Source organism: Panthera uncia (genome assembly GCF_023721935.1).
Source record: "Panthera uncia isolate 11264 chromosome B2 unlocalized genomic scaffold, Puncia_PCG_1.0 HiC_scaffold_24, whole genome shotgun sequence".
NCBI classification, from domain to species: Eukaryota; Metazoa; Chordata; class Mammalia; order Carnivora; family Felidae; genus Panthera; species Panthera uncia.
Window position 1 is genome coordinate 10,137,078 of NW_026057580.1, and position 12,180 is coordinate 10,149,257.

Genomic DNA, 12,180 nt, shown 5'->3' on the forward strand with positions numbered 1-12,180 from the left:
CTCTCTCTCTCTCTCTCTCACACACACCCCCGCTTGGGCCTCCTCTCTCTCTCCGGCTCCATTTTCTCCGCCGCCGGGGGCCGGGGTCTCCTGTGGGGGGCCCAGCCGGTACCCCAGGTCTCCCTTCAGGGCCGGGGTGAACCTCCGGGAGAGCCGGGAGGGGGGAGACGGGAGGGGGTTGGGGCGGAGGGAGCAGCGGCCCCACTGAGTTTGTGGGGGGGGGGAAGTAACCAGGCGGGGGGAGGGGCGGAGCAGGGAGGGGGCCTCAGGGCCCCCCCCCCAACTATGGACGAGCGGCTGCTGGGGCCGCCCCCTCCAGGTGGGGGCCGGGGGGGGCCTGGGATTGGTGGGTGGGGAGCCTGGGGGCCCTGGCGAGCCTCCCGGTGGCGGAGACCCCGGTGGGGGTAGCGGGGGGGGTCCCGGGAGGCCGAGGGAAGCAAGACATCGGGGACATTCTGCAGCAGATAATGACCATCACCGACCAGAGCCTGGACGAGGCCCAGGCCAAGTGAGTGCCCCCACCCCGGGACCCCACACAGACCCAGCAGAAACCCCATTCACAAGCTCTGAATCTTCTGGGAGTCGCCCCCACCCCCTACTCCAGGATCGGCTCCAGGATCCTAAAGCTCTCTTCTCTCCTTACTCCTGGGAGCTCCAAGATAAGCCCTCCTTCACGAACCTCCCCTCACCCCCAGGCCCTGAAACCTTCAAAGAGGGGAACCCAGGGTGGCCTCACCCCCCCCCCCAAACTCCCCACTGACTGCCATACTCCCTCGAACATGTTCCATCTCCAGAGCCCTGTTCTGGCCCTCAGACTAAAAAACTGCTATGCTGTCTTAACTCTCCTCCCAGCCCACCCCCATACTCTCCAGGCCTGGGGACCTCCACAGCCCTTCCCAAAGCTCCTACCGCTCCTCTCCACCATGGCCCAGCCTTCAAGGGTCCTCCCCCACCCTTGGCCCCTGTTCAGCAGGACACTAGGAGCATCAGAGCCTCCTGCCTTGTTCAGTCCCAGGACCCTCCACACACATCTATATTCAACTACTCCAACCCCTCTCTGGCACCTCAAACTCTGACTCTTCTTGCAGTCTGCGTCTCTTTTCCTCTGCAGTCTACCTAGTCACCCTCATGTCAGCAGTCACCCCCAAACTCTCCTTCTCTACCCCTGTAGACCCATTTCCCACAGCCCCCGTACATGCCCACAGTGCTTTTATCTTGCTACCTGCATCTTCCATCTTCCTTAAGCCAAGCAGCTTCTCCACATTTCCACACTCAGGGAGCTGATCTCTTCCCAAGAACCCCCCAACTCCATTCTGCCCCCACCCCCATTTTGTACCTCCCTGCTGGTTCAGAGGCGCCCCTCTCACCCTCATGGTCTCCCTCACTCGATCCCTCCTCTGTTTCTATAGCTCCTCAACTCTTCTCTCCCCTTCCTCCCAAGGAAACACGCCCTCAACTGCCACCGCATGAAGCCTGCTCTCTTTAGTGTCCTGTGTGAAATCAAGGAGAAAACCGGTATGTGGGACCCCCTCTGATTTCTCCCTTCTGGGGACAGAATCCTGTTCTTTATAGGACTCAGGCTCAGAGTTTGATACCCTGGGGCCCTGAGAACAGTAGGGGTTAGGGAAGTTGTTAAGGGGAACTAGGGAGGGAACCAAAACCTGGAAACTTGGGTCTCCAGGAAGACACTAGGAGGGCTGAGAGCTGGCTGTGGGTTCCCTGGGTCCCTAAGTTCATTGGCCTGTATGCTAGGCCTTAGCATTCGAAGCTCCCAAGAGGAGGAGCCGGTGGACCCACAGCTGATGCGCCTGGACAACATGCTTCTGGCAGAGGGTGTGGCTGGGCCTGAGAAAGGAGGGGGCTCAGCAGCAGCAGCTGCGGCTGCAGCAGCCTCCGGGGGCGGCGTGTCCCCTGACAACTCCATCGAACACTCGGACTATCGCAGCAAACTTGCTCAGATCCGCCACATCTACCACTCGGAGCTGGAGAAATATGAGCAGGTGAGGAGACAAGGCTGGAGTGGGTGAAAGGAGAGGCTCCTGAGGGGAATCCCAGGGCCAAAGGGCCCCTCCTCACAACCCACTGGCTCCCACTATAGGCGTGTAACGAGTTCACAACCCACGTCATGAACCTGCTGAGGGAACAGAGCCGCACACGGCCTGTGGCACCCAAGGAGATGGAGCGCATGGTGAGCATCATCCATCGGAAGTTCAGCGCCATCCAGATGCAGCTCAAGCAGAGCACCTGTGAGGCTGTCATGATCCTGCGTTCCCGCTTCTTGGATGCCAGGTGGGGCTCAGAGGCCCAGGCCAGCCCCCAACCCTGGGCTCCTTCCCATTCTTCTCCAAGCCCCTGGGCCACCGTGCAACACAACATGGTACCCTATAGCAGTGGCATTCTCCAGAGTTAGGCAAGATGGAGGCCTTGCCCAAACAGCCGGCCTCCTCACCACCTTTCTCCCTCTTCTGTAGACGAAAACGCCGCAACTTCAGCAAACAGGCCACTGAGGTCCTCAATGAGTATTTCTACTCGCATCTGAGTAACCCATATCCTAGTGAGGAGGCTAAGGAGGAGCTTGCCAAGAAGTGCGGAATCACTGTCTCTCAGGTATTAGGGAGGCTTGGGGAGGAGTTTTCAGGTCAAAAGCTCTCTGATTCTACTGACTGAGGGACTTAACATAAAGTTCTCTACCTGACTCTGCTTTCTGCTCAACACCCCACAGGTCTCCAACTGGTTTGGCAACAAGCGGATTCGGTATAAGAAAAATATTGGAAAGTTCCAAGAGGAAGCAAACATCTATGCTGTCAAGACCGCCGTGTCAGTCACCCAGGGGGGCCACAGCCGCACCAGCTCCCCGACACCCCCTTCGTCTGCAGGTGGACCCCACTGCCATCCTGGCTGGCTGTCTTGCACGCTTCCTGCTTTTGTTCCCACTTCCTATCTAGGCAGGATCACAGCTGAGAGGGGGCCTTTGGGGGTGAGAAGGACCTAGCTGAGATGGGATGGAGATGTCAGGGGACAGAGGCCACTCCAGTGAAGTTACTTCTATCTTCCAGCAAGTGGCCAGGGACGGAGTGGGGAGGCTCAGAAACTGCCTGCTCCTTCTGAGTGTTGCAGTGTTGTCTTACAGATAATTTGCATATAGTGGTGCACCCCCAGAACTAGTTCATAGGGCTTTTCGGAAACCAGAGCTGTGGTGAGAATCCTGTCTGCCATCAAAGGCTGTGTTATACTCTTCTCTAATCCCTTCTCTACTCCCCCCCCCCCCCCCCCACCAAGGCTCTGGCGGCTCTTTCAATCTCTCAGGATCCGGAGACATGTTTCTGGGGATGCCCGGGCTCAACGGAGATTCCTACTCTGCTTCCCAGGTCAGGTGGCCCATCTCCCCTTGCGTAGGGCTTTCCCAAACTCGGTTTCCCTCTCTTCAAGGTATAAGACTCGTCACTGTGTCATACCCTTCTTTGCTGCCTGCAGGTGGAATCACTCCGACACTCAATGGGGCCAGGGGGCTACGGGGATAACCTTGGGGGAGGCCAGATGTACAGCCCTCGGGAAATGAGGGTGAGTGGATACATGAAGCTCTCTTTGTCCAACTTTCACCAGGACAAGAGGGCCTTTTCGCTGGCAGTGTTATCCCCACACTAGACTTCCCAGAGCCCTGCCCCAACCGTCTCTCTCTTTTTCCAGGCAAACGGTGGCTGGCAGGAGGCTGTAACCCCATCCTCAGTGACGTCCCCGACAGAGGGACCAGGGAGCGTTCACTCTGACACTTCCAACTGATCTTGCCCCTCAGGGCCACAGGGGTGGGGGCTCACAAGGCGACTCTTGAAGAGGACACAGGCATCCAGAGGACAAACCCCAGACACAGGAGAAGCACAAGACAGAGAAGGGCAAATGGGGTCATCCCTTCCCCAACCAGACTCTCTCAGTGCTGGGGGTGCTGACTACGTGGCAGGGAGAATGGGCTCCCCTAAGGGGAGAGTGGGGTCTGTCTCCCTCTTTTTAACTTTTTTTTCAGTCTTTCTCTTCCTTTCTGTCACAAAACCCAGAATCCTATTGTTCAGATCCCTTTCCCTCTGCTGTCTTTCCATCCCCCTCCACCCCGTACTATATTCCATTTCTCTTTTCTCTGGGCTCCCCCACCCCACTTATCTGCTCTGGGATCTGTGGAGAAGCCAGCCCTGCCCAACCAGAGATGCCAAAACTGGGGACACACCTTCTGGACAGAGGACATGGGCCATGAACCCTGTGCCTCCCCACCCCCTGCCCCTCCAGATGGCTTTATTACCTCATACGCAGCTCATCTTAAACCAATAGAATCGCTCGGTGGACTAGAGTGTCTGACTCAGATATCTACCTCGGAGGGAGTTTCTGCTACTTTAGGGAATTGTTGACTGGGCTTTGGGGTTGAATTTTTGTTGTTGTTTTGTTTTGTTTTGTTTTGTTTTGTTAAGGAAAGAAACAAAACCCTGGGATCCATCTGTATTTTGAAAAATTTTTGTTGCTGTTATTGGTTCTTAATTTTTAGTTTGGGGAAGTAGATGTTTTTATAAATATATTGACTTTTTTTTTTTTTTTAATTTCTTGCTTTCCCATGTTAGGGGTGATAGCCAAAGGGGTCATGATAAGAGAAAGGGGAACAAACAGAACTTGCAAAGAGGCCCAGCTGGCTCCAGTCCTGTCCACCAGAAAGTACATTTAGCAGGGCACCAAGCCTGCACCCCTAAAATCACTTAGTTGGATGTTCTTTGCTTATGCAGGCAGCTCTTTGCTGCATTTGCTGTGGAGATAGGGGCTTGCTCTGCTGACCTGTCCCCACCCCCCACTTCCCTCAATCCTTGGGCAGGGCTGGACTCGGTAACTTTGAGGAAATGCCACCTTTCCCTGTGAGTGACACGTCTTTAAATCTTTTTTTTTTTTTAACTACTATTTGCAGATTGGAGGGGAAAGAATGGGGAGGGGCTTATTGCCAAATATGTTAATGTGGGTTGGGTGCTTGTGTTATGTTATCTCCCTCCATTTCCCCAGAAATGAGGCATCTTTTATTCTCAGTTCAAAATCAGGAGGGTGGGGAGAGAGAGGAGGGAGGTTGCAAAAAGCCAGGTATGTGGGAAAGTAAAATCACCAATGTCCCATCCTTGGCCAGAACTCTTACCATCTGAACCCCTCAAACATCCTCAGGATTTTACGAGACTGTCCTAGTGGGGAACCTCTTCTGTCAAAGATCCAGGCAGGACTGAAGGGGAGCAGGTTAGATGTGTGATGGGTGGTGGGTGGGAGGCACGGGCTGGGGGCAGTTCTCTCCTCACTTGTAAACTTGTAGTTTCACAGGAAAAAAGAAAACACATACACACATACACACACACACACACACACACACACACACACACACACACACACACACAGTTTTAAATAAAGAATTTTCTTTTTTCCCTGGGTTTAGTTGAGAATTATTTTCAAAAACATGAAAAACCCCAGAAAAAAAAAATCTTTTTCTCATAAAGCCCCAAACAGGTGTTTTTCCCAAGTTCCCCCAGCCTTGCCCTCACCACCCAGGCCCCATGGTTCACCCTCACCCCCTCCTCAAGGGAAAAAGCCTGGCCTGAACCCTGTTGCCTAGCAACCTTGCCTAAGCCATATGGGGCTCCCATTGTCTTACCAGGCAAGCCCTCAGTGGTCTCCAGTTGTCTACCAGGCAAGCCCTCCGTGGACTGATGGGATGGGTTGGGGGTCCTGAGTGAGAAGAGACCCTAGGAGGTACACTCCCCACCCCCATGGATATGGCTGGGCCCAGACTGGCAGTGCCTAAGGGTGGGGTGATAACTTTCTCCTAGTATCTGAAGTACTCTTGTCCAAGAAGCATGAATTCCTAGCATTCCCTGTGACGGGACAGGACGGGAAGATGGGGGTAGGGGAGAAGGTGCAAGCCCCACCTAGGGCGGTGGCCACAGCAGTGAGGGGCAGACAGAGCAAGGAGCCTGGGAAGGAAGCAGGATGGCAGCAGGGGCAGCGGCTGGAGCCTGGGTGCTGGTCTTCAGTCTGTGGGGTGAGCCACTCCCCTCACACCAATCCTCCCTGCAGAAAGCACTCTGTCCTCCCCAAATCTGCCCAGAACTTTCCTGGAACCTGGGCACTGCTCTTCAAGCTCCCTCACCCACCTTGTCTTAGTTTTATTAGCCCCCATTTCCCTCCTACCCTTCCACCATTGTACTGTCTCCCAGGGGCAGTAGTAGGCGACCGAAACGTCACAGCCCGGATTGGGAAGCCACTGGTGCTGAACTGTAGGGGGGCCCCCAAGAAACCACCCCAGCAGTTGGAATGGAAACTGGTAAGCAGGGCTCCTGTCACAGCTTCCCCACTTCCAGAGAGACCAGCGATGATTTGTATCCCCACCTCCCTGCCTCAGGAGTCCTTTCCCAAAGGACCTGCCCTGCTCAGGCCCCTCTCCTCTGTCCCCAGAACACAGGCCGAACAGAAGCTTGGAAGGTCCTGTCTCCCCAGGGAGGTCCCTGGGATAGTGTAGCTCGAGTGCTCCCCAATGGCTCCCTCCTCCTGCCGGCAGTAGGGATCCAGGATGAGGGGACTTTCCGGTGCCAGGCAAAAAGCAGGAATGGAAAGGAGACGAGGTCAACCTACCAAGTCCGAGTCTACCGTAAGAGTTCAGGGCCTTCTCCATGGCCCACCTTTCATCTAAGGAAAAGTCTTCAACCCCAGCCCTCGACTCCTTGGCCCTGGTGTGTGAGAACCTGTGACTTCAGATGCCCCAGTTCCCACACCTGGGTTGTGAGAGTCTTCAGAGCTGCAGCCTCTGATTGAAATTTTCCCTCCTTCAGAGATTCCTGGGAAGCCAGAAATTGTGGATCCTGCCTCTGAACTCATGGCTGGTGTCCCCAATAAGGTAGTGGAAGAAAAGGGGAGAAGTAGAAAGCAGTTCTGAGAAGAGGAAGGGGGTGTAAGCCGTGTCCGTGTAGGTGTATGCGTTTGTGTGCACGTGTGTGTGTAGTCTCTTATTTTCTTTTTTTTTCAACGTTTATTTATTTATTTATTTATTTATTTATTTTTTTTTTTTGGGACAGAGAGAGACAGAGCATGAACGGGGGAGGGACAGAGAGAGAGGGAGACACAGAATCGGAAACAGGCTCCAGGCTCCGAGCCATCAGCCCAGAGCCCGACGCGGGGCTCGAACTCACGGACCGTGAGATCGTGACCTGGCTGAAGTCGGATGCTTAACCGACTGCGCCACCCAGGTGCCCCTAGTCTCTTATTTTCAAAGATGATGGTTACTCTTTCCCCAGGTGGGGACATGTTTGTCCAAGGGGGGCTACCCTGCCGGAACTCTTAACTGGCACTTGGATGGGAAACCCCTCATACCTGATGGCAAAGGTAAGTCCCAAAGTTCCTGCTGGCTTCTGCTGCCTTCTTTCTGACCCCTCCCATATCCACCCTGGGAGGTCTCATACCTGATGGCAAAGGTAAGTCCCAAAGTTCCTGCTGGCTACCTGCTGCCTTCTTTCTGACCCCTCCCATATCCACCCTGGGAGGTCTTGCCTTGTCCTTCCTTCTCCTCCCCGCCATAGGAGTGTCCGTGCAGGAAGAGACCAGGAGACACCCTGAAACAGGGCTTTTCACACTCCAGTCAGAACTGATGGTGACCCCAGCCCGGGGAGGAGCTCCCCATCCCACTTTCTCCTGTAGCTTCAGTCCTGGCCTTCCCCGGCGCCAAGCCCTACACACGACCCCCATCCAGCTCAGCGTCTGGGGTGAGTGGAGGTGGGGAGGGCCTGAAAGTTTGGCCCTCAAGGAGGGAAAAGTGAAGCCCATGGCCACAGGGACCACACATAGGTATAACTCTCAACCTCATGCCCCCACCCCCAGAGCCTGTGCCTCTGGAGGTCCAATTGGTGGTAGAGCCAGAAGGTGGAACAGTAGCTCCTGGTGGTACCGTGACCCTGACCTGTGAAACCCCTGCCCAGTCCTCCCTTCAAATCCACTGGATCAAGGACGTGAGTGACCTGGAGAGGGGGCTGGGAAGTAGACAGACACATCACTGGCAACTAGGACAGGAGGCTCATAGAGAGGCAGGCAAGGACCTGGGGAAGACGACAGAATATCAGAAGATATGGAGACAAAGATAGGAGTATGGGACGTGTGGAAACATATTACACGTTGTAATAGTCTCCTATCCCCCTTCTCCCCACAGGGCGTGCCCCTGCCCCTTACCCCCAACCCTGTGCTGCTCCTCTCTGAGGTAAGACCTCAGGACCAGGGAACCTACAGCTGTGTAGCCACCCATCCCAGCCATGGGCCCCAGGAAAGCCGTGCTGTCAGTGTCCACATCATCGGTGAGGAGACCTCTCTCCAAATCCCAGGAACCCTGGGGCTGGGCTAAGGGATGGTGCAGACTCGAATTCCCTACTCCATCCTGGCACTGTCCCCTCCATGTACCCACACCCAGGCCTCCTCTGCCCCACCCAAGCCATACCAAGACAGCCTGTCCCCTCTCTCCTCTGAACTGAAGAAAGGGAAAGACTCCACTGGGGCTCCCACTAAATAGCCTACTTTCTCTCACATTGAGACCTTCCCTTCTAACTTGCTCTGACTTTGTCTTTCAGAAACAGAGGAGGGGCCAACTGCAGGTGAGGCGTTCCCAACGGCCAAAGTGACTGGGGGATGGTCTGGGGGATGGTTGACCAGAAAGGAATGGTGAGTGGGAGGGGCCAGGCCCTCACTTCTCTGCATCTCTCTACAGGTTCTTTGGAAGGGCAGGGGCTGGGAACTGTAGCCCTAGCCCTGGGGATCCTGGGAGGCCTGGGGATGGCTGCCCTGCTCATTGGGGCCGTCATATGGCAAAGACAGCGACGCCAAGGAGAGGAGAGGTAAGTGGAGAAAGCCAGAGACCTCAGACTTGAGACTTCCAGGCAGCAAGAAGGGAGGTAAGGGGGAGCAATGATGGAGTGCCGGGAACCATGTGCAGTATTCTCCCCCATCTTCCTCCTCAGGAAGGCCCCAGAAAACCAGGAGGAGGAGGAGGAGGAGCGCGAAGAGCTGAATCAGTCAGAGGAGCCTGAGGCAGCTGAGGGCAGTGCAGCAGGGCCTTGAGGGATGCACAGCCAGACTCCATCCATCACCTCCATTTTCTTTCCCCTCACCCCTGCTCTGTTCTGGCCCCACACTAGTTCTTTCCTGTGTAACTGTACCCACCTCACCAAACGTGCTTCCACAACCAGAGCCTCCCAACAGTGAGAAGTAAACACCTTGCCCTATTTGCTCATGTATGTGTGTGTGTATGTGTATGTGTAAGATGCCCTCACCCCTGAACCCTTGAAAGCCTTGAAGGAGAGAGGCTCACCCTCATGCTTCCCCACACCACGCAGATATTTACTCAAGTTAGAGAGAAGCTGCTCCTGTTCTGGAAGGAAGGAGGTAAGGACAAAGGTGGGCAGAGCTTCCATCAATACATCTCACCTTGTTTATTCAATTTATAATAAAGGAGGTAGTGAGGGGAAGGAAGCACTTAAGTCAGAACCCATAATAGACACTGGGGAGAGAAAAATTAAGTTAAATCAACAAGGGGAAAGTAGGGGAGAATCAGAGGGAGACTTGCCCATCTTTCAACACCAAATCAAGAAAGGATCAGTAGAGAGAAGAAACAGACATTCTCTTCTGTCTGTCCTCCCATCCCAGAGCTGGGAGTTATGATGCTACTCAGTGAGTTCAAAGCAGAAGGTTCTTCCATATTCTGTCACTCCTCCTCCCCGCACCCTCCTAGAAAGTGGCCAGGGTTGGCCTCAGCCAGTACAAATGGAGTGGCTGGGGAGGAGGGGCCAGGAGTCAGGAAGGGTCAGCAAGGACCCCCAATACTGATTCTCCTCTGGCCGGAGGTGGGTAGGAAGGAGACAAAGCTCAAATACTGAGCAGCCAGAAAAAGAAGAAGATGGCGAGAAACAGGAACAGGGAGTCCTGCCAGCTGGAGGCCGAGTGACCCTGTCCCAGATCCACACCTGTAGGAGAGAGGAAAGCTGTGGAAGAAGCATCCACTCCTACATTGGGAAGGGGACTGAGGGGGTTCAGAGGGCTCCCTGCTAGGAGCTGAGGGAAGGCTCTTACCTGTACCCCGACGCAATGGGTCATGGGTGTTGAAGACGGTGGTGAAAAAGCCAAAGGGAAAAGCACCAACACCAAATGAGAAGTGAAAGCCCCCGGTATCACCAAATGACTGGAATCCCTAGGAAGGTGGAGAAAGTCAGAGGGGAACAGGGCAGGTCTTTGCAAGGAAAAAACACAATCAGACAAGACTCACCCCTCTGCTCTCTGGAGCTGGTCGCTGGCCCTGGGGGCGGGGTGGAGTTTTCAATCTGAGGAATAGGAGAGAGACTAGCAAGAAGTGTTCTCTCCCCTTCTACACCCCACTGCCAGGGCAGAAGCCTTCCATCTTCCCTCAGCACCAGCCCCTCTCTCTCACCTGGGGTCCTGGGGCTTCTGGCTCCCTCGACCATAAAGAGGGACAACCTTTTCTCTGCTGATCCCAGCTTTACACACTGGGCATTCTTGCCGCTCTGGCCGTGTCTCCAGCCACTGGGGGAGAAAATGAAGTGGTTTCCAGTACACAGCAGGGTCTTTGAACTCCTCAGACCTCCCCATTTCCCTCTTCATCTCCTCTGAGTACGCACCTGATGAAGACAGGGCCAACTGGATGGGGGCGAAAAAAAGAAGGTCAAACCAGCTACAGAAAAGAGACACGGACCCAACCTCATAGAGTCCCATCTCACCCCCTCTCCCAGGTACTACCTGCTTCTTTTCCCATTTTCTGCAACCTCTACCATGCCAATCTGGCCTTCCTTCTTCTCTGATCTTACAACATCTAAAGCTATATCCATCCTCAACATGGTCAACCTTTTCCTCTCCCCAAACACACAAAGACACACACAAAGACACACACACACACACACACACACCCATCTCTTCCCTTCTCTGCCTTTCGACTTAGTTTCCAGTTCTTTTCAACCACAGCTTTCCAGATCTCCTCTTTCAGTCCCAGCCCTGTCCTTGGCCTTATCACTCCCAAACCAGACCCTCTTTTACTAGCACCTTCTCCCACTACTCCTTTTCCTCTCTTCTAGGCTCAATAAAGTCCCTATTTCCACAAACCTTTAACTTCTCAGGGTTGCTCCTTCAGTGCCCTTCTCCTCAGGTTGTCATACTACTGCTTACCGATATCTCATCTGAATGGGATTCCACATCCCTAGGTCTCAACCTACTCAAGCAACGTGTGCCACCCCTAACCTTTGAGTCTAACCTGTACAGCTAAGACCCTCACTTTCCGGGGTAAGGTAGCTCGGGTCTCGCCTGTACAGATGTGCTGTTCCCGCCCTACCCCCGGTCCGGCCCCACTTCTTAACACACCATACCTCTCACCTCCTAGTTCCAATGACTCTCCGTTCTATGGGTCTCCTCTGTACAGACGTGACTCTCTTGCCCACACATACTCAAAGAGACATTAAGTCCCCTTCTCGGGCCTCACCTACGGGGACGTGACCTCCATTATCTTGTACGATTGTATGCCACCCCGCCCCCAGCCTCCCTAGTATGGAGGTGAGCCCCACTTTTCTCCCACTCCCGGATTCTCACCAATACAGGTGGCCACACACACTGACCACAGCTTCGCGAGCAGTCTCCAGACATATATTACATTCGAAGGTCGCGCCCGCCCCGCCCCGCTCGCGGTTTGGCCCTTCGGGGCCCCCGTCCTCCTCCTCCGCTGCCGCCATGGACTGTTCTGTTTCGCCTTCACGTACCCTTAATCCCCTCAAAAACACACATACACACGCCCCAACAAGAAACCGCCTCCGGCCCACGATCTTTGGGAGGGCTTCAAAGTTTTCTAGGCACTATTGGCCTGAGTGCCCGCCAATCACACAATTCAAAAGAAAGGATTGGTCCAAAGGGTAGGGGTGAGGTTTGCGCAGTCCCGCCCTTGCACAATGCTTATTGGCTGATACAGTCTCAGTCAGTATGCAATGCGACGGGATTGGTAACAACTCGATACGTCCGGTCTCCCGACCCGGGGGAGCTTTATTCGTCTGAGTAACTGCCAATCATAACCAAAGGCCATAAGCAATTGGTTCGGGACTACACAGGCCTCGCCTACTACAAGTCCCCTTTCTTTCCTTCACTTCCCCT

At 54.5% G+C, this 12,180-nt stretch overlaps 3 protein-coding genes across 6 annotated transcripts; 2 read left to right on the forward strand and 1 right to left on the reverse strand.

Annotated features, from left to right (window-relative positions):
• Positions 1–285: 285 nt before the first annotated feature.
• Positions 286–4,604, forward strand: PBX2 (PBX homeobox 2). Its single transcript, XM_049653516.1, is given in 11 exon segments — positions 286–330; positions 332–409; positions 411–508; positions 1,442–1,515; positions 1,753–2,000; positions 2,099–2,289; positions 2,472–2,607; positions 2,723–2,876; positions 3,280–3,368; positions 3,475–3,561; positions 3,688–4,604. Coding segments are annotated over 11 exon segments (1,293 nt in total). The 3' UTR covers positions 3,781–4,604.
• A 921-nt stretch (positions 4,605–5,525) lies between these two features.
• Positions 5,526–9,275, forward strand: AGER (advanced glycosylation end-product specific receptor). Of its 4 annotated transcripts, XM_049653517.1 has the most exons (11): positions 5,775–6,046; positions 6,222–6,328; positions 6,460–6,652; positions 6,834–6,898; positions 7,296–7,383; positions 7,578–7,760; positions 7,876–8,003; positions 8,201–8,342; positions 8,613–8,636; positions 8,750–8,876; positions 9,000–9,275. In XM_049653517.1, the coding sequence occupies exons 1-11, from the start codon at positions 5,995–5,997 to the stop codon at positions 9,097–9,099; spliced, it is 1,209 nt and encodes a 402-aa protein (XP_049509474.1). In that variant the 5' UTR covers positions 5,775–5,994; the 3' UTR covers positions 9,100–9,275. The 4 variants fall into 4 exon arrangements, with proteins under 4 accessions (XP_049509475.1, XP_049509477.1, XP_049509474.1 ...); XM_049653518.1 differs by lacking the exon at positions 5,775–6,046 and adding an exon at positions 5,526–5,757 and having other exon boundaries at positions 6,222–6,652; XM_049653520.1 differs by lacking the exons at positions 5,775–6,046; positions 6,460–6,652 and adding an exon at positions 5,526–5,757.
• Positions 9,276–9,455: 180 nt separating this feature from the next.
• RNF5 (ring finger protein 5) lies at positions 9,456–12,103 on the reverse strand. Its single transcript, XM_049653526.1, has 6 exons — positions 11,629–12,103; positions 10,671–10,689; positions 10,463–10,575; positions 10,301–10,355; positions 10,108–10,225; positions 9,456–10,001 (listed from the first exon to the last, which is right to left on the reverse strand). The coding sequence occupies exons 1-6, from the start codon at positions 11,766–11,768 to the stop codon at positions 9,904–9,906; spliced, it is 543 nt and encodes a 180-aa protein (XP_049509483.1). The 5' UTR covers positions 11,769–12,103; the 3' UTR covers positions 9,456–9,903.
• Between the last annotated feature and the right edge of the window lie 77 nt (positions 12,104–12,180).

Excerpts from the sequence above, each read along its gene's own strand:
- AGER (XM_049653517.1), top strand. The coding sequence starts at position 5,995 with ATGGCAGCAGGGGCAGCGGCTGGAGCCTGGGTGCTGGTCTTCAGTCTG. Across the intron at positions 6,653-6,833 it reads CTACCAAGTCCGAGTCTACC|AGATTCCTGGGAAGCCAGAA; the intron begins GTAAGAGTTCAG and ends TCCCTCCTTCAG. Across the intron at positions 8,877-8,999 it reads CGACGCCAAGGAGAGGAGAG|GAAGGCCCCAGAAAACCAGG; the intron begins GTAAGTGGAGAA and ends CTTCCTCCTCAG.
- RNF5 (XM_049653526.1), bottom strand. The coding sequence starts at position 11,768 with ATGGCGGCAGCGGAGGAGGAGGACGGGGGCCCCGAAGGGCCAAACCGC. Across the intron at positions 10,226-10,300 it reads CAGCTCCAGAGAGCAGAGGG|GGATTCCAGTCATTTGGTGA; the intron begins GTGAGTCTTGTC and ends CCACCTTCCTAG. Across the intron at positions 10,002-10,107 it reads CCCATTGCGTCGGGGTACAG|GTGTGGATCTGGGACAGGGT; the intron begins GTAAGAGCCTTC and ends TCTCTCCTACAG.